Here is a 26,043-nt window from a genome sequence, read left to right on the forward strand (position 1 = left end):
TAGCAAGTGGCAGGACTGGGATTTGATTTCAGTTGTACATGATTTCACAACAAACATAGACTCCTTTTCCTGGTTTAGTTATAGTTTAACCAAGGATGCTGGGTTAATGATATAATGAACCCTATGATTTAACCCTATTGATAATATTTCTGGCATTCTTAGCCATTGGAACGTATATCTCAACCAGGTATCTTTATGGCATCTTCAAGTTGTATCACATAGGTAGTTGCCTAATTAAATGATGTTTTTAAAAGTTTTATAGCTATAACTAAGAACACTAGTTTATTAGCATTAATTTTTAAATGGTATGTTAAAATTACGAAATCTTCTTTCTTATTTTATTCTCTCAATAACATTCTGAGAAGTTAAGAGTAGAAGTGGGTAGATTAGACCAGAAGTTATTGTAGTAGTCCAAAAAAAAAAATGATGGTGGCAATAAAAACAGAGAAAAGTACATAGATTAAAAATATGTGTTGGGGGTAGCAGATAGAGGAGGCTGCAAAGAAAAAAAAGAAAGAAATCCGGAAACGTGTGGTGGCATGGCAATACTGTACATTGGCTCGTTCAACACCTCTGTATCCCCTTCGTATATTATTTTTCTGTGCTGCTGTAGCTGGAACTTCCCAGATACCTTGCAGCTAGAATTCTGTGTGACTTAGGTTCTGTCAAAGCAATGCACCCACCTGAGGCATGTGACTAGGCACAAATAAGGCAGTGAAAGGTAGCCATGTACAGAATCGACCTTCTGGCAAAACACAGTGTCAGAGTTTCCTGGCTCTGCAGGAGCATCTGTTGTGGAAGTTGTAGCTTTCGGTACCTGTTGTCGTGTGGTACTTCTGCTAGTTCAGACTTGGGATGTGGTCAGACCTTCCTCTCGGCTCTGTGCAGTTGAACATCCCAGCCTGACTCTCCAGGGTTCTTAAAGAGTCTGTTGTCTTGCTCTGCAAATAAGAATTGGCACTGGGGCTTCCCTGGTGGCACAGTGGTTGAGCGTCCGCCTGCCGATGCAGGGGACACGGGTTCGTGCCCCGGTCCGGGAAGATCCCACATGCCGCGGAGCGGCTGGGCCCGTGAGCCATGGCCGCTGAGCCTGCGCGTCCGGAGCCTGTGCTCCGCAACGGGAGAGGCCGCAACGGTAAGAGGCCCGCGTATCGAAAAAAAAAAAAAAAAAAAGAATTGGCACTGGTCCTGCTATCATAAAGCCAACAGAAGATGATGCTTCAAGGAGGCTAGTTGTGTTTAGTACTGAGAGAATGGAAATTTTAAAGTATGTATTTATTACATTTAGTGATATACTCTGTATAGTTCACTGTGACTCTAGCAAAAGCATGCTTTCTTTTTGTTTTGGAGGAAGTAGAAATCAATGACAATAAGCTGAAGAGTAAATAGGAGGCAGGGAGTGAAGACAGCTCATGTACACATCTCTACTGATAACTCGACTTCAACAGGGCATACAGCAGAGGTGCAGTAGTTGAGGAGGATCAGAGGTCCAAATAAGGTGGGTTCTTTTTTTAAAGATGGGGGATACTGGAGAATGTTTGATTGCTGATGGGAAGTATCCAGGAGAGAGGAGAGAGCAATGAGGGCAAAGACCTGTGAGACCTCGAGTCAGTTACGTAGTAATTTTAGTTTTAGTTTTCTTATCTATAGTTTTCTTACCTATAAAGTTTGGTTAATAAGATCTTCCTCTTAGGATTTTTTGGGACTGGAATGAAATAATGTATATGAAGAAATTTTAATGCAGTGTCTTGTACTTAGTAAGGGTTTAATAAATGTGGCCATTGTTATTATTCCTACTACTTTTGCTATTGTCTTCTGTATACTTCAGAGTATTGTGAGTATGGAATCACTTCTGTCTCCAGATTTTACAAGTCTTCCTTTCGGCTCCTATAGGCTGGCCCCATTGCTGTCTTATCATCACTTAATTACATTAGTTAAGCAAACATTTACCAAGCACCTTGAATGTGCCAAGTGTGCATACATCAGGTGTCTGGGATACAAAACTGAGCAAAACTTGTTCTCTGCGTCTAAGTAGCATCTGGACCACTAGAGGAGAGGTCTAGGGGAAGCATGACTACCTTATACAAGTTTTATATTGTATCAGTCAGGGTTCTAACAGGAGCAGAACTGCTAGGAGGTATGTGTGGGTGTGTGTATGTGTGTTGTATTTTTTCATTTGTATGTACATGCATGCACACACACATACAGGCACACATTTGCTTATTTATTATAGCTGGCTAAGCAAGCCTGAAGTCCACGCCAGCAAGGCAGGAAGGAAGGATCGTGACCAGACTGAAACCCCACGAGCACACCTTTCTATCTTAAGGTCTTCCTAAAGCTCATTGTCATGGGTTAGCCCAGCTCTTCCGTTGAGCCATCTACCTTCTCATGAAGGACTGTGTTGAAGTGGAACGTATTTCTCTCTCATGTTTCCATCTACTCTCTCATACACCTGTTGGACCTTTATTCTAAAGAATTAAATTTATGATAAGCAGATTTACAGATTTATTCTAATATGTACTGTTTAATTTCTTGAATACACTCTAGCTGCATTTATTAGCAGATTTTATTTAGTCATCTGTGCAGCTAGTAGAAGTAATTGGCTGTCTGTGAATTAAGAGCCACATGCAAGCTAAAATGTGAATTCATTAGCTTTCAACTTGAGTTCTTAATTTCACCTGCTGTTTACTGCGCAAAGGAATGACAAATTGTATTTAAATAAAATGTATATTTAAGGAAGAACACTTAGCAACTGACAATTCTTTTTTACTTAAAAGCTGCTTCTTAATCTGCTCTGAACATTAAAGAAGTTGTGTTAGCCTGTGGCAACCACCGATGAACTGGAAATGCTGCATTTATAGTTCTTATTGCCAGAGGAATTCAAGGCATTGGGTTAGTTAGTCCAACTCTTTTTGTTGCAAGAAGTTGAAACCAGCTCAGGTTTTGCAAAAAAAGAAAGGTGGGGGGGGGGCGTGGAGATTCTGATAATGAGGCGGGAGATGCAGGTGTCCAGGCACAGAGGCGACCTACAGACAGTCCACTCAGGCTCAGGGTGGACAAGGACTTGGGGGGCGGGGGGATGAGGCAGCTGTCAGATGCCTGGTCTGAGGACTTTCCTGCCCTCTGTTCCTATTTCTCTCCAAAGTGTTCCTCACTCTTTCCTGGTTTCCTCTACTTTCTCACATGCCCGTGGCCTGACCTGGTCACCCATGCTGTCACTCCGAGCCACCAGCACTAATTGACATCAGTTTCTGGTCTCTCAGATTAGGTTCTTGAAAGAAAGGATTTTCTTGGTCCTGTTTGTGCCCAGAGAAATTGTGCATTGTCCTTTTCGAGAACTGATTTGTCCTTTAATTTATACGTATCAGGAGTACATTCTCAAACTTACCAAAAAGTTCTGTTCTAACCACTTCTGGGAAATGTGTGGTTTGGTCAGAAAAATCATGTTTTAAAGTCTCGTTTGATTCCCAGGTCAATGGCAAACAACCATATAAACCCATGAAGAAAATGAACTCAAACACATTGCTTGAATTGCCAAGAATCTCTTCTTTTTTGCTGTGTATGTTTGTGCCTAGGATTCAGGCCAGGTGGGGACAAGGTTGCTCAGAGACCCTCAGTAGGGGAGGAGAGGAGACTTCAGGGAGATGGGGATGGGCTCCAGTAGGCGGCCACGGAAGAGGCTCTGTGAAGTATACAGTCTCCAGAGTAGCTCTCTGTTTCGTGTGATGGGCAGAGGAAGGTTCCAGTGAGAGGAGACTGTGAGATTCGCCTGGGGCAAAATTACAATGAGGAAAGGTCAGAGACAGTGATGCCTGTTTTGTGCCCAGGGGCCCCGGTCCTCCTGGCAGTGGTGGTGGGCAGTGGCAATCGTGGGCTCTATGTGGCAGTCACAGCAATTGGTATGGACAAGTCTTCCATAGGTTAGCTGCCCCTCAGCAAAACAGCTATCTGTTCTCCTTCAGAAAGAAACTTCTAAGAAAATACTTCAGGTGGGACCCAAACCCTATCATCAGAAATAGTTACTATGAACCAAATGTGGAAGAAATGAAAGATGACATTGAATTTCATATTGTTATTATTTTTATTTTTATTTTTCTTGCCGTACGCGGGCCTCTCACTGCTGTGGCCTCTCCCGTTGCGGAGCACAGGCTCCGGACGCGCAGGCTCAGCGGCCATGGCTCACAGGCCCAGCCGCTCCGCGGCATGTGGGATCTTCCCAGACCAGGGCACGAACCCATGTCCCCTGCATCGGCAGGCGGACCCTCAACCACTGCGCCACCAGGGAAGCCCTATATTGTTATTCTTGACTATAAATGTTAGAATTGATTGGGAGAATAAGTGGCCTGGATTTGCTATGAGCCTCAGATAGGTGTGGGAAGTGTTTCTGGGCATCCCTGGGGACCAGACTGCTCCACGTCCTGCCCCTTATAGGAATCTCCACTCCCCAGGAGTTTTGAAAATTATAGAACTTTATAACTGTGACTTGGTTGTGAAATTCTGCCTTATCTCTCTACAGGTTTGTCCTGGATTAACTGGGTGATATTTGTAGAAGCAAAGTTCAGAGTCCCTTAATTTAAAAGTAAAACAAACCCTATTTTCTTTATAGATTTTATTATACAATAAAGATCACATTCCTGGAGATAAAATCCTCCATGAAATAAAATTCAACACTTGATAAGGAAAGGAGTAATATAGGCCATCCTGTAATTACTTCTCACCTCTTCTCCAAATTATAGCACAATTCACTCTTTCCTTCTTGGTAGCTTAGGAAATTTCTATTGACTATGACCCCACTCTTTGCAGGTCCAGGAACTTGGCATCCATCCTCCTCAGATTTTATTAGTAGGTGCTACCCTATAGCACATATAATCACCTAAAACTGCATTCATTTATTGACTCCCTAAATGCCTATTGAGGGCACCCTCTGTTTCAGAGACTCTTGCAGGTACTGGAAACATCAGTACACAAAATAAAACTACCCTCGTAGAGCAAGATTCTGGCAATGCAGCCTGGACAATAAACATAATAGATAATAAATTATGCAGTTTGTTGTAAGTGCTGTAGAACAACAGTAGAATAGAATATGGGAGATGAAGAGTGGGAGATGCGCACTGCAATTTATATAGGAGGGTCAGAGTTGGCTTCACTGAGAAAGAGATGTTTGAACAAAGGCTGAAAGGGTGAGGAAGCCAGCAGTGTGGATGTATTGATATGAAGGAAGAACAGTCCTGGGAGATGGGGCAGCCAGTGAGAAGGCCTGAGGCAGGGGTGTGCCTGGCCTGCTCAAGGCCAGCAAGGGTCGAGGGAGAGGTAAGAGGGGAGGCAGGAAGTAGGAGAGGGTAAAAAGAAGGATTTGGGGGGGCCAAACCAAATGGGGCCTTGGAGGCCACCGCAAGGACCTTGGCTTTTATTCTTTGTCAAATGGGGAGCCACTGGAGGGTGCTGAGCTGGGGAGGGGCATGATCTGACTCTGGTTGGTAAGGGACAAGGTGGCTACTGTTATTCAGAAGGAACTGGGGGGTGGGAAAGGCATGGCAAGGAAGGAGACAGGGATCCAGGGAGGAGACTATTGTACACATTCAGGCAAGAGATAATGGTGGCTTGACCAAGATGGTAACTGTGGAGGTGATAAGAAGTGACTGGATTCTGGATATATTCTGAAGGTAAAGGCCACAGGGTTTTCACATGACTGGGTGTGATTGGTTGAATTAAACTCTGACTTATGTAAAATAAATGGAATACCTAATTACTGTATTAAGTTCAAAATTCTCTATACTAAAGTTAAATCCAGTGAGGTAGATCCCTATTGATATTTCCTCTCTCTCCTTACACCTGGTTGGAAAAAATACACAGGTGACTTTAGCCCGGCTTGAAGTTAATATTGAACTTTATAGAAATAGGTATTTCCATTCAGGATTTTAGAAAGGATTTTTTAAAATACGCAGTTTGTTCTCACTTGCATCATGTTAATAGAAGGCTTGAAACTTCAGCCAAGTAGTCGTCCACCAAAAATGTTTGCAATAACTTTCCTAAATGTGTGTCTGACTCATCTGCCATTAGGCAAACCAAGTCATGCTTTGTTGAATATTAAACTGTCAAGATATTAGAGGTGAAACATGCTGTAGTAAACCCGGCGTTAACAACACTGATCGCTGCGGTAGTGTAGCTGTGTGGCTGCCATCACAGTGAGGGTCTCAGCACTGTCGTGCTGAGTTTTACTTCTCGCACCATCATCACACCAGCAAACCAGAATGATTTTCACCAGCTAGTTACTCTGTCTTGGTATAGAGAGATAATAAACTTGAGGGTAAAGCAGTCAAAAAACACTTCATTGTTTTCAGAGGGCTAAGGGAATAATATAATCAAGGGGCTAGCAATTGGAAGCAATTATTTTTAAAGTGTTTCTACTACAGCTATTCATTAGGACTGGATAGATTTGCCATCCAACTTATTTTTCTGTGTACATAGCATGAAATTTGAAGCATTTAATTTGAAGTGATGAGTAAAGTTCTGTTGACTGTTTTTGGACACAGTCTTTGTCAGTCGACTCAAGAGTCTGGTCTTTCTTTGAGCATGACCCTTGGTAGTAATATTTTAAATTAACTTAAAAATCAATTGTTCCTATTATTAACATAACCTTTGCTTCTTTTGTAGCATGTTTCAAATTCTGGGAGTCTGATTACGTGCTCCACACTGTAGTTGGCGTGTCATTGTCATCTGTTACTAAATATGTATATTTATGTGTTTTGAAAGCAAGTTTAAAAAATAAATCCTAAGGTGGGGAAACACAATCTGAAATAGGGAAAATTCTCTTATAGTTTGTCAGCTGGGACTGTGTGGTTGCCTGGTGAATGCAAGAGTCTTAAAGCGTTGCTTGGCCAAATGGACCATTCACTTGCCTCCCGTGGCTCGCTCTCCGAGAGTGGTTTTTGCTGTGGCCTGAATTTCATTTCCTTTTCCAAAATTTCTATACTACTTTCTTACTATTCAGAAAGCCCCAGAAGGCAAATGGGTTGACTTTTTGCAGATTATTCCTGGAAATCCAGTTAATCTCCAGAGCCAATTCCTCAAATCTTATTGGGTTGAGATGAGTAAGTGAGGACAGTTTCCAAGAGTGAGTGTTGACACATGCGTTTTGGCATCTTATTACCGTATATTCATGGGGAGGGTGTTGGGATTAAGGTAGCCTGGAATGCACTTGAGTGTAGACAGAAGGAAGGATTGACCAAGCAAGTGGACTGATGCTAGAAGCCATTCTGTTTTCTGATGTGCTGTTAGAATCCTCCTATGGAAACCAGATGTTTTTGTATTGAGAAAAGCTGACGAGCTTCAGTCCAGTTTACAAAGGACACCATTTAGAGAAATTCAGAATTGAAATAGATACTGTTAACTTCTTGTTTAAAAAATTGCAATTTTCCCCAGTATATCATATTTACAGTTAGGCTGTTTATCTTCATTTAGGAAAACAAAAGCTGTTCGTTGGAATAAAAATTTTGAGTTTTATTTGTCAGTTAGCTCAAGCTTTGTCCCCTTGCAGGAAATTACACTGGATAAAGCGTGTGTCTGTGATGTGCTGTTGAAGGGCTTCTGTGTTGGGTAGGAAGAAGGAATTCAATGGTAGTGCTTGTAATACAGTATAGCTGAGAGGTGCTGGTAAGCAAGGAAAGTAATAGTGCAGTTGGATGGATCATTTTAAGTAATTCATTTTTCCCCTTTAGTATGTGCATATATACTAGTAACTGAAAGCTAAGTAGAAGAAAAAGGTATTAGTTATATAAATGCCAGATTCTTGAGAAACTTAATTATGTAAAAATGATGTGTATTTTTTTTAGAACAGAATAACTTTATAAATTTTAAAATACCAAACTATACACGAACATTGTAAAAATTGCAAAATTGGACTGTAATTCTGCTTCCAAGGAGAACCATTCTTAACATTTTGGAATGTCCTTTCAGAATTGTTTTCCTCTTTATATATATACATCCCTCCTCCCCGAGATTATATTGCATAAACTCATTTGGATTTCCTTTTTTCAAGTAATGTATTAAATGTCTTTCCATTTCAATAAATAAAGAAATATATCTTTGTTTTTAACTATACATTTTATTTGTTCATATTTAACCCCAAATTTATTGATGGATGTTTAGGGAATTTGCATTTTTTTAATATTGTAAGAAATTCTGTGCTAAATATTCTTGTGTGCTTTTCTAGGTAATTTTTTTCCCCTTAGATGTAGAATTGCTAAATCAGAGGGGTGCACCATTAAATTCGCTGCCTTTTGCCATGCTGTCCCCCTTCAACATGTATATCCCTACCAACAGGTGTTGAGAGTGCCAGTTCCCTCATATGTTGACCAGCACGGAGGATTATTCCTCCTACTTTTTGTGAACCTCTAAAAAATTCTCTTTGTATTAATTTTTAAAATTTGAAAACCTTAAAAAAGTAGAAAAATCCCCCATAATCTCACCACTTGGAAGTTGTGTGTGTGTCTGTATGTGTGTACGCGTGTATCTAATTATACAAGAAAAGAAGTAGAAGAACCTTCTTGGCCCAGAAGGTGTGTAGCTTTTCAGCAAACTACTTTGTTTTTGAAAAGCAGTGAAATCACGCCTAACATGCTAGTCTGCAACTTACCTGTTTCTCTTAGTAGATCATGAGCAAATGTGTTCCTCTTAATAGATTGTGGATTTATTCTGATGCCCTTCTTTTTAGTGACTTCATGGTTAAGTCCATTGTATGGGCGTTCCATAGTTTGTTCCCCCATAAAGAAAATTTTGGTTGGTTGAGTCAGCAATTCGAACCTCCACGTTTTCCTACAAAAATGCTTGCACAAGTATAAAGGTACATGCATACATACAACAAGGATATTCATTGTGGCATTATGTTTAACGATGAAAAATTGAAAAATACCTCAATGTCTGTGAGGAAGGGATGGGTTAAAAAATATGATCCTGTGAAATGTTATAGTATTCAAAAATTTTTAATATAGTACAACTAACATGAAAAGATGCCCATGATTTATTGTGTATTGCAGAGCAATACATGCAGTATAAGCACATTCATGTTTAGACACTCCAGACAGTATATATACGCAGATAGGTATTTAATGCCTTTTAAGTAAGTTGAAGTTTTGCAGTAAATTGTTAAAAGCTATTCTTTCTAGGGGTTAGACCTGAGGGTGGGGAAGAATAGAAAACTGTCCCCATTTTATTTTATACACATTTTTACTGAAATTTTAACAACAAGCATATATTTTGTAGTAAATGAACATTTGAAAAAATGAAAAGTGCATTCAGATTCTATAGGAATAGTGCAAAATAAAATGTTTATGTGAGACTAGGTAGTCTCTGAGATTCCACCTGCTTAACAGATTATGAGTCCATGAAATCACAGTCAAGTAAAAAGTAGTAAATCTTTCTTATAGATACAAAATGTCTCATTCACAGTGTGGTGGAAGAGTGAGAAGAAAAGAGGAAGAGAGAGTAAACCATAAGGTCAGAACGCGGTCAGCCAGAAGCAAGAGTGGGCACCACTGATCCTGGTTCCGGAGGAGCACGGAACTCAAATTCCTCTTCAAAAGGGCTCTAACACGTATTTAAGAGAAGCTATGGGGGCCTTAAACCTTCTGTTTTTTAGATGAAATATGCCCAGATTTCTCCCAATAAGATCCTTTGTCATCCTGATCACCCTGCTGTGTTTATTCCGATTTGTCAATGTCCATCTTGAAATTTGACAACCAGAATCATATTCTACTGCCTTCCAATTTACAGTCTTGTCACTGTGGGATACAGTCAGATTAACCCTTCCTCATGCAGGAGACACTTTAAAAAAAATCTAGACTAAGATTATTCCCAAACCTCTGCCTTGTATTTTCTCCTCGAAATTCCTGGTTAAGAGTTTTGCTGTTTTTTCTTCATTATTTGCCACCTAGGGCTTCTAGATTTGGGGCATTTGTTTGTTTTCTCTGGTTGTCTTCTATTGTTGAAACTTTGCCTCCCCTTGAGCTGTTTCACAGAGAGATTTCTCAGATTTCCCCAACTTTTCTTTTAACAAAAATATCAGCTCATGTGAGTCACATCATTAATTGATATCGGCTTCAAGGAAGGAAGCTAACTCGGCCCAGGCCCTGCAGATCACCAGAAGGGTTTCCTTTTGTCACCAGGACATTGTGCAAGTTGGGAAAAAAATAAGTAAGAGTGCCCTCTCTGGGCAGATGAAGTACAAAAAGTTCTTCTCCGGGTGGATGAATTAGAAAAATGTCCCTTTTCCATGGGTGAAGAGGCCTGGGGACCTGGCTTGAGTGGGGACTGGATTTTAGCTGATCTTTCTTGTGTGCAGGGTGTAACAGCACAGCTACTTGCAGCAGCCTGGGTTGTCAAGCACCTCGTGGCTGCCTCTTTGTGGCACCGTTTCCCAGTTTCTGGTCCAGGTGGTTCTTGGGGAATATACTTTCTACACCAGTTACTCCTGGTTTGGTTCTTTCCTCCTTTCCTTTTTTTTTTTTTAAATCAACAGTACTATCGAGGTATAATTTACATACCATAATATTCATCCCATTGTAAGAATACAGTTCAGGGATTTTTGATAAATTCATAGCATTGTACAAATCACTACAGTCTAGTTCCAGAACATTTCCATCATGGCAAAAAGTTCTCCAGTGCCCGTTTGCAATCAGTTCCTGCTCTCAACCCCAGCCCCAGGCAATCCCTGGTCTGCTTTGTGTCTTTATGGATTTGCCTTTTCCGGAAATCTCATATAAATGGGCTCATATCTTCCTTTATCTGCTTTCCTCAGCTGATCTGCTGGAGGTGCAATGGCTGCCCCCTTTTACTCCTCCTCCAAACCCTCACTCATCCCTTCCTTTCCATCCTGCCTCAGCATTCAAATGGGCTCTATTACCTCCCATCTTAGAGCATTCTCCTTTGTCCAGCATCCGACCCAGCCACCACCCTATTTCTCTGGGCCATTTCTGAGCCCATGTCTTAAGATTTGACTTCATATACTTGCTCCATTCTCTTCTCTCCGTGTACTCTCCTTTTAAAAAATATTTTTAAATATAATATCTGATATGAATAAAAGAACATTAAAAAGAAACTATAGGGGCTTCCCTGGTGGCGCAGTAGTTAAGAATCCGCCTGCCAATGCAGGGGACACAGGTTCAATTCCCTGGTCCGGGAAGATCCCACATGCCATGGAGCAAGTACACCTGTGCGCCACAGCTACTGAGCCTGCTCTCTAGGGCCCCAGTGACATAACTACTGACCCCGCATGCTGCAACTGCTGAGGCCCACGCGCCTAGAGCCCGTGCTCCGCAGCAAGAGAAGCCACCGCAATGAGAAGCCCGCACACCACAACGAAGGGTATCCCCCGCTCACTGCAACTAGAGAAAGCCTGTGCACAGCAATAAAGACCCAACGCAGCCAAAAATAACTAAATAAAATAAATTTAAAAAAGAGAACATGTAATATACATATACATTTAAGGCATAGTGATATAATGAACATCTACACCTGTGACCCACTCCTTCCACCAGCCTTACAAACAGTGGAACCTATGACTCAAAGTATCTAAAGTCTCTTGCTCACCTCTACACTTTTTTCTCTTCTTTGATCATTTCTAACTCATTTTAATTCCACTTTTAAAAAGGAGTCTGGGCTAAGTAGTCTTTGAAATTCATTACATTGCTAAAATTTGCTGATTATTATTGAGAGATTAATTTTATGTTTAGAATGTATTATGGAAGATTTATAGCTTACATTGTTGAATATTACCATAATTTATTTTATTATGAAGTCTCAGCTAAGAGCATGACATACAATTATAATATCATTTCTATAGGAAGTTTATTCTACTTTGTATTAATTTGCTTTAGATGCTGGCTTTTTTCCCCAAATATTTGGAGCTAAAAGCTAAACTTTCTGTAATGTTCTCCCTCAACCCTCCTCTCTTTGGATTGAATTCATTTAACCAGTCCAGTTGACCCCAAGGGAGGTATGGATGTCAATTATTGCTACAACTTAATACTAATGACTACTTAAATATTTAATTACTGTAACACTTGACACTTAGGGAGAAACTATTTATAATCATCAAAACCACGCCTTTGTTTTCATCTTTCATGCCTGGCGTTTGGCATATTCCTGTTGTAACATCGCTGGGAATGAGCTGCTCTAGAGGTGGAAAAAATGCCTCCCTCTCTCTTCCACCTCCAGGCAGAAGAAGTTGCACTGAAAGTGATTAGTGATGGATATTTTAAAAATTTATAATTACATTAGTCAGTTTTCCAAACTACGTTTTTATTGAAAATTTATTGCATTTTAGAAGTGTGAAATATTTTCTTATTCCTTTCTATTGAGTATCGATGTCATTTAAACAGTTAGCTCTTAAAAGCACTCATTTTTCTTGGACTCTTACTTTGCTTCATTAACTAGTGCATTCTAAGAAATATGGTAACTCTTTAATGAGTTGCAAGTAGACCCAGGTGGCTGACCATTGTCCTGTGGAGCTGGGGCTCGGTCTGGCAGGAACACCATGGAAGATACTCTCTTTTTCCTGACAAGTGCAGGCCAAGGAGAGCAGGGAGCTCAGTTTAGGGCTCTGTGTTCTTGTGAAAGATACATTCCAGCCAAGGCAATCCTGAGGCACAAGTCATCCCTGGGCTCGGGAAGAATACATATGTGAGCAGGTCCTGTGACTCCCAACACACATATACTTCAGAGTTTTCCTTTAGTCTGAGAGTTTCTAGTCATTAATACCATACTTTGCCAGTCTCTGCTGTTACTGGGCCCACATATTCTCATTTTATTCTGAAGATGCTGTATGTTTATGGCTTTAGCTCCTATTATTCTAAATCTGTTTGATCACATGCTTTGTGCTTTTCCTCCTAACTAAAATTAAAAAGAAACAAATAAGCATATCCTCTATTTAAGTGGGTGAGTGAAGCTTTACTGACTATGTACACTGACTTCATGAAAGGGAGAGACTGTCTCTGGACCTGTGAAATGTCTTATACATGCACATATTTTGAAACATACTCTGCTGATGAGTGAGGCTCTGGGTTGCCAGATAGTCTGGTTCTTCTTTGTGTACTTAGGACTTTAACAAGTTCACTCCAGACCTCATTTACAGCACCAATGACATTACAAAATCCTTTTTCTTTTTTAACTTTAGTCTCCTTTTTCAGTCATCACAGTCCTAAAATCTGAAATGTTCCTTTTCTACCGATTCACTTTTTGTAATTAGAATTTCATTTCTTTTTATATGAAATCAAAAGTATCTTCTCTAGAGAAATACATATTTTTCTATTCTTCTACCAAATTTGTCAAACTTTATAAAATTATAGGCCTCTTTATTTTCCTTAACCAGTTTTAATTCCTTGAGGTCTAAATTCATATTAGTCTTAAACTTTAATCACCATTGCATTTAGTAAAAAATCATAAGAAAAATTAATATGATTTTTTAATTGTCATACTAATGAAGGATTTCATTAAGATCTTAACTGCTATAAATAAAGGATAAAAAACAATTCTTCATTAGATAAAGAGTGTGGTTAAGATCAGTATCATAGTCAAAGATATAAGGCTTGATTTTATATATATAGCTCTCTTCATTAAACATAATCAGCATGAAATATTTAAGAATTTATTTACTTAATTGAGTTTTCTCAGTTGTAGAAGAGAAAACAATAATGTTTTAAATTTTTAGATTTTTCTAAGTCTCACGCTTTCAAGCCTTCGAAGTTTTTGCACATCTGAAAGGCTTTTCTTGTGCTTGCGATGCTTCTTGTTTGCATTATGACAGGTGGTGCATCAATTGTGCATTACTTTGTAATGTCAGTTATTTGATTTCTGTGTGACTTTTTTCCCATTTAAACTATAAAATCTTCAAGATGAACAGGGACAGCAGAGTCTGTGGTCTCCCGTCATGGCCATCTGCACATAGTCATGCAAAGCTGATATTTTGGGTGACTAAGAATTTTTGCATTTCATTTCACAGGTGGGGAGCATTAAGCGGGAAATGGCCTTCACATTTCAACCAGAGGACTTAAAACGTGACTCTAGTAAAAAACTGTCTCATCAACACTTGTTCCCCTTGGCCATGGAGGAGGATGTGAAAACAGCAGACACCAAAAAAGTCAACCGAGTCCTTGACCATGAAAAAGAAAACACTCGCTCCATCTGTCTCCTTGAACAAAAACGAAAAGTTGTTTCTTCCAATATTGACGTTCCTCCAGCAAGGTAAGGGACCGTTAGACCTTATATGTGTCTGCTCCAGGAAGTCAGTGGAGAGCATGTATAGTCTCCGCCGTATCTCTCTAAAGTATAGACTTAGGAAGGTTTTTCTGCCAAGAACATTTTCCTGTTGCTTGTGTGAAATAGAGCAGGTGGCCGTGCTCTTCAGAACTGACTCAGGCTGTAGTAGTTGGAACTACTGTGGCTCTAGAAAAGAATGTTTTATTAGATTTTGGCAAATGAACAACAAGAGCAAAAGAATAAATATAAAAAAATAAAAGAAACATGAAATGTATGACTGAGCATAGCCACTTAAAAGCAAGAATACTCATATCTTTTGGTCAGGTGTTGGAGAGCTATGGCTGTAGGGCAGATTCAGCCCCTGGCCTGTTTTTGTTTGGCCTGCCAGATAAGAATAGTTTTACATTTTTAAAGGGAAAAGTAAGTGTAGAATATGGGATATAGATCATAGATGGCCTGCAAAGCCTAAAATATTTATGTGTGACTCATTATAGAAAAAGTTTGGTGATCCCAGGTTTATATCATGGTAATCCTTTTAAGACAGATCTAGCTTAGAACTGGGCCAAGAGGGTTTATCTGAAATATTAAAAGGCTTTTATTACATTGTAATTCTATTTAAACCACATCCAGCGCCATTGAACCAAAGGACAACATTATGGCAGAATGACAGTGGAATAGTAGTAGAATATACATGCTAGACCTTTTACTTATTTTCTTGCCTGTCATTTATCTCACCTAGAAAGTAAGTTCCATGTTGGCCGTGATTTTAGTCCATCTTGTTCAGTGGTGTAGCCCTAGTATTAAAACCATGTTGAATTATATATTAAGAGCTCAATAAATATTTGTTGAATGAAGAAAAGAAAGGAGATGCTGTAGCATGAAAGCTTGCTTATTTTTAATATGTGAAATATATTTTGTTACCAAAAAACATCTATAATGAAACGTTATAAGCAATTGTTTGAGAAGTTCTGCGTTTGTTTGAGTGGTTTCTGATAGCTAACTAGGAAAATAGTATCTTTAGAAAAGGAATAAATGTTCCTTTTCTACTGATTCACTTTTTGTAATTAGAATTTCATTTCTTTTTATATGAAATCAAAAGTATCTTCTCTAGAAAAATACATATTTTTCTATTCTTCTACCAAATTTGTCAAACTTTATAAAATTATAGGCCTCTCTATTTTCCTTAACTTTTAATTGAAACTTTTCATATATTCATTACCTCTGTTTAACTACTTGGAATTATTTGCTTTTCTCATTTATTCATATAAAATACATGCTGAATTCTTTAGGATTAGTTCCTTTAACTGGGGGTTCATTATGAAATGTCTTATCATGCCCTGAACCTGGTAGGCACCTCAGTTCATATCCGTTATTTGGTTGACTCATAGGTAAAATGACATGTAATTTGAAATGTGAAGAGCTATGGTTTTATTTTTTTGCTAAGCCTGTAGGACAAGAATTAGACTTCCCAATATTACATAGTTTAGGGTCAACTTGCAATTCTGTAGAACTTACTCTACATAAAATTTTCATTAGACCATTTTATATGTTCAAAGACCTGGAATTCATAATTTTAACTTGTCATCGATGGTTTTAGGTATATCTTTAGTCTTTAATTTTTACCCACTTGCAGTAGTTTCTGGGGAAAATAATGAAGAGAGGAAGAAGAAAAATGTTTTCTGCCTTTTCTGGCTCTGTTGTGTGGAATATTCTTTCTTCCCTCTCAAATTCACTGGGTGCACTTAAAAGTCAAGCCAGTGTTATTATGGAGTTCTTTAAACAATATTGGGACATTAATTGGAAACCCAGTTAATGTGCAGCAACAATTCCCCAATGACAAGGTATAGCTTAGATGTGTTAATCTATTATGGGAAAGACTAGTTAAAGCTTCATTGTTTGAGATCTCCAGTGATACACTTATTTTCATTGCTGTAGTAAGAGTTTAATTATCACAAATATGCCAACAGTTGGTGAAATAAATTACTCTTTTTTAAAGTGATGATGAAGGAATCAGAAGTTGTGGAGTTCATCTAACTCTCCACTCTTTCTGTTCTATTTTCTTTTACTGTTATCAAGTTATTTTGTAAATGTAAACTTTCCACTGTCATCTAAATAGATCAATATTTTGTTTTAAAGAAACTCCTTTACTTGACATGTAGGAAGATACAGGATTTTTCTTTTTGTTTTTTTTAGAAGAAATCGTTATATCTGTTGGCAGTACGTAAATAATGAGACTTGAGTAAGTCTACGGGTATACGGGAATATTGGTATGAGTAAACCTTTATATCTATATCTTATATAGTATATCATATATAACACACGTGTATTATATATACCCCATATACATATTCTGTATCGCTATATCTAGCCACATGGTTATTGCAACTTATTACTCTTCTAAATCCAGACATTAGGTATTGGCCAGCTCTTAGAAGGGCAGGACAACGATTTTAGGTGAATAGAGTATGACTGGTGCAGAGCTCCTCATTGGTTTAAAATCAGTTCTCTATAATCTTTCTCACTTTATATTTTGCTTATTGCCACTGTAGCTAACAGGATTTTTGTTGAACTTCACTTTCTGTGGTTTGTAAGATGAAATATGAAGTTTTTTCTATGGTTTGTGTAATGAAAACAATGGGTATATTTTATATGTTTTTTCATATCCCTAGAAAGTTCTGAGAACCACGCCCCTCTTTAATCACTGTACCTCACTGCAATTAAGCATCACTGATTTCATCTCCATTCAATAGACATTTATTGAGTACCTGCTATGAACTCAGTACTCAGTAAAAAAGTGAATGAGGCAGCATGCTAACCCTCCAGGACCTTACCATCAGAGAGCCAGACACCTAAGTGGTTAATATCAAATAACTTGCTCTCTTCTCATTAGAACTGGGTGAATTTGTATGTAATGGAGAATCTCTTAGTATTAGGAAAGTTGTTAGTGTGACACAACTATTTAAAAGCCTAATTTCCTTTTATTAATATCTTTTTCAAGATGGGGATAAATGGAACAGAGGAGGAACTCTGTATCTGAGATCTGCATTACAAAATCCGTTTCTTTACCCATTTTCTGAGGACGCATTTAAGAGCTGCTAGTTTCAGGAAAACATAAATTTAAGTAAGTTATTAATCCAGATGTGGCAGGCTGGGTCATCTGAGAAGCAAATGCCAAGATAGGATTGAACGTGCAAGTGTTTTATTAGGATAAACACCTGGGGTGGGTGGAGGCAGGGAAGGCAGGAGGTGCGAGTCAGACTAAGGTGCAGGTCTGAGCCCAGTGAGGGAGAGGGGTGAGGGAAGGCTGGATGGAAGTGTCTGAGACTGCCTCGCAAGGCCACCGGGACTCCTGCATTATATTAATTACATGAGTTATATTAATGCAAGAGAGTCCACTTACCCACGGGATGTTGCTTGATTGATTTCAGGAAGAAACAGTGTTTTTTTTCTTTTTTTGTTTCCGGTGGGGGGCAGGCGGGGGGTGGTGCAGAGGGGTGAATGCATTATAAGGTGAGGTCCTCAAAATATCCCTTGAATTATTCCAGGTTCTTCAGGGGAGAAAACTAAATAGGAAGAGCACAAGAGTATGTAAGAGAGCATGTGAATGAGCAGTGTTCGTCTTTGGACCTAAAGATCTATCATTGATGGAAAAAAAATTCTTTCCAATTTTAAAGATTATGGAGGAGGAATAAGTTGGTGGGGCGTGAGGTGACCTGTTCGAGGCGTGTCAGTGCTAACAGTGGGGACAGCAGCCTTTAAATGACTGATCCCTCTCTCTGAAGGTTTCATCACTTATTCATTTAGTAATGTCTGGTTATAAAAGATAACAGCTCCCTCCGAAAGAGACTGTGAATTGAAAATGAGGAGTTACTAATTATAAACATGTTATCTTAAGTATTTTTTAATCTTCAGGGAAAATACTAGCTTTAGTGATCTCTATGGCGAGTTAGGAAAATGAGCTTTAAGAGGATAAGGAGAGGAATACAAAGAGACGGGAGTGTGAAGAGTTGAGCCAGAACGAAAATCCAATACTGTAGTTTGGCCCAAGAAGTGAATAGGAGGCCAAGGTCAGTAAAGACAAAGGCCAGTCAGAGATTTCCTGCGGGCAGAGCTCAGTGGTCCATTAGCCAAGACAGTATTTTAGCCTTATTGGAAAAAGATGATGAGCCTGGGCCCAGATAATCAATGAAACATGCCCAGTTTAGTGGTGGAAATTTGGGGAAAAGAAAGAAAGATTTGAAATCCAGAGTAGGGAATTTAAAGATTTTTCCAGGGATGTAGGGCGTAGAACTAGTCGGAAGGAATTGTTCAATTCTTGGGATGTGTGCCAAGCTATTGCAGTAGCACGAGACATCTGTGAATTGGCCTGACTGAATACCGTTGGTAACACCAAATTCTTTCAAAGTCCAAGTAATGCTCATTTCAGTGTTTGACCTGTCCTGATGGGTAAACTAGGCATGTTGGTAAAGCCTGTAAGTACCAGAAAATAAAACATAAAGGACTCAGGAGAGCCACTTTTGGAGGAGAAATTTTCTACTCATTTTAACTCTGCCTGGTTATAGGTAAGGATTGAGGTTTCTTTTTATTTTCCCATATGGATATCCAATTGTTACAGTTGTTGGACAGATTAGCCTTTCCCCATTGCATTACCTTGACATCTTTTTCAAAATCAACTGACCATATATGTGCGTGTCTAGCTCTGGACTCTCCTCTGTTCTGTATCTGTGTGTCTATCCTTATGCCAGTACTACAGTCTCTTTTTTTTTAACATCTTTATTGGAGTATAATTGCTTTACAATGTTGTGTTAGTTTCTGCCGTACAACAAAGTGAATCAGCTATAGGCATACATATATCCCCATATCCCCTCCCTCTTGCGTCTCCCTCCCACCCTCCTTATCCCACCCCTCTAGGTGGTCACAAAGCACCGAGCTGATATTCCTGTGCTCTGCAGCTGCTTCGCACTAGCTATCTGTTTTACATTTGGTAGTGTATATATGTCAGTGTTACTCTCTCACTTCATCCCAGCTTACCCTTCCCCCTCCCCATGTCCTCAAGCCCATTCTCTATGTCTGTGTCTTTATTCCTGTCCTGCCCCTAGGTTCATCAGAACCATTTTTTTTTTTAGATTCCATATATATATGTGTTAGCATATGATATTTGTTTTTCTCTTTCTGACTTACTTCACTCTGTATGACAGACTCTAGGTCCCTCTTGATTGCTGTAGTAAGTCTTTTTTTTTTTTTGTAGTAAGTCTTGATAGTAGGTAGTATGAGTATGCCAACCTTGTTCTGCTTTTTTAAACATATCTTTCTAGGTTTGCTGGATTTCCATATAGATTTTAGAATATTCTACCATTTTCTACCCTTCAAAAAAGCCTATTGGAATTTTAATTGTTATTACATTTGAATCTATAGGTCAGTTTAGGGTGAATTGATATCATAAAAACATCAAATCTTCCAATTTATAGACAAAATGTCTTTACATTCACCCAGTTCTTTTATTCTTCTCAGTAGCATTTGTAGTTTTCAGTGCTTAGATCTTGCATTATTTTGTTAACTTAATTTGTAAGTACTTTATGTTTTTAGATACTGTTCTAAATAATATTTAATTTTTTTTGGTAATCTTTTTTCTTCCAGTTTTATTAAGATATAATTGACATACAGCACTGTATAAGTTAAGATGTACAGCATAATGATTTGACTTACATCATGAAATGATTAGAAATCTAGTGATTAGCACAATAAGTTTAGAGAACATCCATCATCTCATATAGATACATTAAATAAATATAAAATTACCTTTCCTTGGGATGAGAACTCTTAGGGTTTGCTTTCTTAGCTTTCATATATAACATACAACAGTGTTAATTATATTTATCATGTTGTACATTATATCCCTAGCACTTATTTATCTTATACGTGGAAGTTTGTACCTTTTGATTGCCTTCATCTAATTCTCCCTCCCCAACTACCTGCCTCTGGGTAACCACAAATCTGATCTCTTTTTCTATGAGAGAGTTTGTTTTTGAAGTATAATTGACCTACAGCACAATGTTAGTTCTTACTACATGACAGAGTGATTGAATATTTCTGTACATTTCAAAATGATCACTGTGATAAGTCTGGTTATTATCTGTCACCATACTAAGACATTACATAGTTTTTGACTGTATTCCCTACACTGCATATTGAATATCTGTGACTCATTTATTTTGTAACTGGAAGTTTGTACCTCTTATTCTCCCTTACCTATTTCTTTCCTCTTCCCCCCGGCCCTGCTCTGGCAATCACCTGTTTTTTTCTCTGTATCTATAGCTATTTCTGTTTTGTTATATTTGTTCATTTGTTTTGTTTTCTAGATTTTACATATAAGTGAAATCATACAGTATTTTTCTTTCTCTGTGACTTATTTCACTTAGCATGATACCCTCTAGGCCCATCCACGTTGTCACAAATGGCAAGATTCCATTCCTTTTTTATGGCTGTGTAATATTCCAGTGTGTGTGTGTGTGTGTGTGTGTGTGTGTGTGTGTGTGTGTGTGTGATATCTTCTTTATCCATCTATCTATTGATGGGCACTTATGTTGCTTCCATATCCTGGCTAGTGTAAACGATGCTGCAATGCACACAGGGTGCATATATCTTTTTGAATTAGTGTTTGTTTTCTCATCAGAAAAATACCCAGGAGTGGAATTACTGGATCTTATGGCAGTTCTATTTTTAATTTTTTGAGGAATTTCCATACTGTTCTCCATAGTTGCTGTAACAGTTTACATTCCCACCAACACTGCACAAGGGTTTCCTTTTCTCCACATCCTTACCAACACTTGTTATTTCTTGCCTTTTTGATAATAGCCGTTCTGACAGGTATGAAGTGATATCTCATTGTGGTTTTGATTTGCATTTTCCTGATGATCTCTGATGTTGAGCATCCTTTCATATGTATGTTGGCCATCCGTATGTCTTCTTTGGAAAAATGTGTAATCAGTTCCTCTGCCCAATTTTTAATAGGGTTGTTGGGCAACTTTTGATACTGAGTTCAATGAGCTCTTTGTTTATTTTGGATATTAACCCCTTGTTGGATATATCATTTGCAAATATTTTATTGGCATATAATTGTTCATGGTAATCTTTTATGATCTTTTGTACTTCTGTGGTGTCAGTTGTAACTTCTCCTTTTTAATTTCTGATTTTATTGACTTGGGCCCTGTCTCCTTTTTTCTTGATGAATCTGAGTAAAGGTTTATTAATTTTGTTTATCTGTTCAAAGAACCAGCTCTTAGTTTTTTTGTCTCTATTTCATTTATTTCTGCTCTGATCTTTATCATTTCTTTCCTTCTACTAACTGGGTTTTGTTTGTTTTTCTAATTCCTTTAAGTGTAAGGTTAGGTTGTTTCTTTGAGGTTTTCTTGTTCCTGAGGTGGGCTTGTATCACTGTAAACTTCCCTCTTAGAACTGTTTTTGCTGCTTCGCATAGATTTGGGATCATTATGTTTTCATTTTCATTTGCCTCCAGGTATTTTTAAATTTTCTTTGATTTCTTTAGTGATCCGTTGGTTGTTTAGTCGCATATTGTTTAGCCTTCATGTGTTTGTGTTCTTGCGGTTTTTTCCTTGTAGTTGATTTCTAGTCTCATGGCATTGTGGTCAGAAAAGATTCTGGATATGATTTTTATTTTCTTAAGTTTACTCTGTGTGGCCAGGGCCCAGAGGGTGTTGGGGCTGATGCCTTGTCCACTGGTGGGTGAGGCTGGTCCCAGGGCTAGTGCCAGCCCATTAGTAGGTGGAGCCAGGTTGTGGGTCCAGTGTGGAGCCAGGGCCCTGTGAGTCCAGGGGTTGGTATCAGCCTGCCAGTGGGCAGGGCCAGCTGTGGAGATGGCTGGCTGTGGGACCCTGGGGGATACTAGGCCTAGTTTCAGGTCTTGGGCCCTCTGGTGGACAGGGCTGGGTCCTGGGGCAGCTGTGGGTTCGGGGGTCTTAAAGAAGCCCGCCTGCTTGTGGGTGGGGCTCTGTCCCTGCCCAGCTAGCTGCTTGGCCTGAGGTGTCCCAGTACTGATGCCTGCAGGCTGGTGGGTGGGGCAAGCAAGGTCCTGGTGCTAACATGCTCGGGGGAGGATTCCAAAGTGACACTTGCCAGCCCCAATGTCCTTTTGGTAGAATGAGCTCTCAGAATGGTTGCTACCAGTGTCTGTGTCCCCACGCTGAGCTCTAGATGCCTCCTGCCTCTCAGGGAGTCTCTCCAAGATCAGCAGGTAGGTCTGACTCAGGCTTCTTTCAAACTACTGCTTCTGCTCTGGGTCCAAGAATGTGTGAGATTTTGTGTGCGCCCTTTAAGAGTGGAGTCTCTATTTCTCCAGCCCTTTGGCTCTCCTGAAAGTAAGCCCTGCTGGCCTTCAAAGCCAAATGTTCTGGGAGCTCGTCTTGCTGGTACCGGAAACCCAGGGTGGGGAGCCCGGTGTGAGGCCTGGACCCCTTCCGCCTTGGGGAGAACCTCTGCAGTTGTAATTATCCTATCATGTGTGGGTTGCCTACCCGGGGTTATGGCCTCTTGACTGTACCACATCTTTGCCCTGCTTACCCATCTCACTGTGGTTCCTTCTTTATATCTTTAGTTGTAGCAGATCTTTTCCTCTTTTCTTCTGGTCATTCGCATCAACAGTTGCTCTGTAAATAGTTGTCATTTCGGTGTGCCCGTGGCAAGAGGTGAACTCAGGGTCTTCCTGCTCTGCCGTCTTGGCCGCTCCCCCACCAAATGATATTATTATTATTATTTTTTTTTGCGGTACGCGGCCTCTCCCGCCGCAGAGCACAGGCCCCGGATGCACAGGCTCAGCGGCCAAGGCCCACGGGCCTAGCCGCCCCGCGGCATGCGGGACTCTCCCAGACCGGGGCACAAACCTGCGTCCCCTGCATCGGCAGGCGGACCCGCAACCACTGCGCCACCAGGGAAGCCTGATGATATTATTTTAAATGTCAACTTCAAGTTATTCATTGCTGATACAGAGAAATACAATTTATATTTTGACCAACTATACTGAAAACTTACTAAACTCAGGCATTAGGTTTTTTAGTTTTTTTGGTAGATTTGTTTTTAGGAGGGTCTACATAAATGATCATGCTGCCTGCAAATAAAGACAACTCATTACTCTTCCTCTCCCGTATGTATACCTTTCATTTATGTTTTGTCTTTTTGCACTGGCTTGCACCTCCAACGTAAGACTGAATATAAGTGGCAAAAATGGGTATCCTTATCTTGTTCTTCAAGGGGAAAGCACTCAGTATATTTCACTGTTAAGAATGATGATAGCTGCAGGATTGTTTTCTTTCTTTATGAGAGCATGGAAGTACTCTTCCATTTCTAATTAGCTGATGAGAGTTTTTATCATCAATAAATGTTGAATATTGTAAAAAAAATGCATCTATCTACGTGAGCATACTTAACAATTATTTTAATGTGTCGAGTTACATTGATTGGTCTTCGACCATTGAGTCAGCTTTGGATTCCTGAGCTAAAACCCCCTTAAATATCAAAGGATCAATTTTTGCTAAAATTCTATTAAGGATTCATTCATTTCCATCCACTGACCTATCATTTTATTTACTTGGATATTGTTGTGTGGTTTTGATATCAGTTTAATGATGGCCTCATAAAATGGGTTAGGAAGTGTTCCCTCCTCCTTGTTTTCTGAATTTGTTTTAGGACTGGTATTACTTCTTCCTTAAAGGGTAGGTCTACTGATGAAGCCATCTGGACCTGGAGTTTTCTTTATGGGAGTGTTTTTCATTACAGATTCAATTTTTAAGATTGATATACAGTTGACCCTTGCACAGCACAGGTTTGAACTGTGCGGGTCCACTTATACATAGATCTTTTCAATAGTAAATACTATAATACTACATGGTCCACAGTTGGTTAGATCTGTAGATGTGGAGGAACCGTGAAAACGGAAGGCCGACTATATTATACGCAGGTTAACCCCCTCGTTGTTCAAGGGTCGACTGTAGTGCTATTCAGCTTTCATGTTTCTTTTTGAATCAGTTTTGGTAATTTGTGTCTTTCAAGGAATTTATCCATTACATATAAATTGTCAAATTTGTTAGCATGGAGTTGTTCATAATATTGCCTTTTTAAAAAAGATGGAGAATCTACAGTAATGTTCCCTCTCCCATTTCTGATATTGGTCAGTGTGTCATCTTTTTTTTTTAACCAGTCTAACTAGCAGTTTATCAGTGTTATGGCTGTTGTCAAGGAGCCAGCTTTCACATATATTGATTTTCTCTATTGTTTGTCCATTTTCTATTTCATTGATTTCTTCTTTTATTATTTCCTTCCTTCTGCTTATTTTGAGTGTAAATTCCTCCTCTTTTTCTAGTTTCTTAAGGTAGAATTTTAGACTGTTAATTGTAGACTTTTCTTCTTTTATGTTATAAGGATTTAATGATATAACTCCTAAGCACTTCTTTATATGCACCTCCCAATTTTTGTTAGGTTGATATTTTAATATTAGATTTTTTAATATTAGATTTTTAATATTTTTATTAGATTATTAATATTTTTAATATTTAATCTTTTTATATTAGATTGTTAGCTTTAATATTTTTTATTATTTAATATTTTAATATTTTTAATATTAGATTATTATAATTAGATTTTATTTTAAAAAGTTAGAGATACAAAACATTTTTCATCTTATTATTTATAATTGAGAAAATAATCCAGAGAATAGAAATATAGAGTATATTCTTGAAATAGGATATTTTACTCACTGTATTCATTATAGTTACTGATATGTTTAGAATTTTTCACCATCTTAATTTTTTTTTTCCCCCCGATACGCGGGCCTCTCACTGTTGTGGCCTCTCCCGTTGCGGAGCACAGGCTCCGGACGCACAGGCTCAGTGGCCATGGCTCACGGGCCCAGCCGCTCCGCGGCATGTGGGATCTTCCCAGACCGGGGCACGAACCCGTGTCCCCTGCATCGGCAGGTGGACTCTCAACCACTGCGCCACCAGGGAAGCCCTCTTTTTTTCTTTTTTAAACCATGCTTTACTATGTTTTCTTTTTCCTACCTTTTGTTTTATTGATCTAGCTTGATTAGAAAGTTATATATTCTGTTTCTTTTTTCTTTTTTTTAAGATTTGTTCCTCAATACCTTATTTTTTAAAAGACTTTATTTTTCAGAGCAGTTCTAGGTTCACAACAAAATTGAGACGCAGTTACAGAGATTTCCCATATACCCTCTGTCCCCACACACGCAGAGCACCCCTCCTGTTATCAACATCTGTCATCGTTTTTGTCCTCAAGTTTACTTCCCTAAATGTTAGTGTTGTATATTAAATGGGTTTGGACAAATATATAAGGACATGTATCCCTCATTATAGTACCATCCAGGGTATTTTCACTGCCCTAAAAAATTCTCTGTGCCCTGCTTATTGATCCCTTCCCCTACCCTGAACTCCTGGAAACCACTAATCTTTTTACTGTCTCCATAGTTTTGCCTTTTTCAGAATGTCTATAGTTGGAATAATATAATATGCAGCTTTTTCAGATTGGCTTCTTTCACTGAGTAATGTGCATTTTTTAAATTTATTCAACATCTTTATTAATTAAGTGGATTTTATGTGCCAGCTACTGGAATACAAGGTAAAATAAATAGACATATTTCCTGCCCTGGTAGAATTGAGGAGAGAGAGAGATTCTAAACAACACAAATATAAACACATAATTATACATTATAATAATTTTAATAGATGGAATGTACAGGGTATTATGAGGTCCATAAGTAGGAAG

The 26,043-nt window shown here is 38.9% G+C and overlaps 1 protein-coding gene across 1 annotated transcript in view; it reads left to right on the forward strand.

The window, feature by feature from the left end:
• Window positions 1–26,043, forward strand: part of ZNF704 (zinc finger protein 704) — a 208,234-nt gene that overhangs the window by 30,771 nt on the left and 151,420 nt on the right. Inside the window, exon 2 of the mRNA XM_027089793.1 lies at window positions 13,997–14,238. Within this exon, the coding sequence (XP_026945594.1) occupies window positions 13,997–14,238 (242 nt within the window). The remainder of the gene's footprint in view (window positions 1–13,996; window positions 14,239–26,043) is intronic.

This window comes from Aethalodelphis obliquidens, unplaced genomic scaffold (genome assembly GCF_003676395.1).
Source record: "Aethalodelphis obliquidens isolate GAN/ISIS:26980383/991018 unplaced genomic scaffold, ASM367639v1 scaffold68, whole genome shotgun sequence".
NCBI classification, from domain to species: domain Eukaryota; kingdom Metazoa; phylum Chordata; class Mammalia; order Artiodactyla; family Delphinidae; genus Aethalodelphis; species Aethalodelphis obliquidens.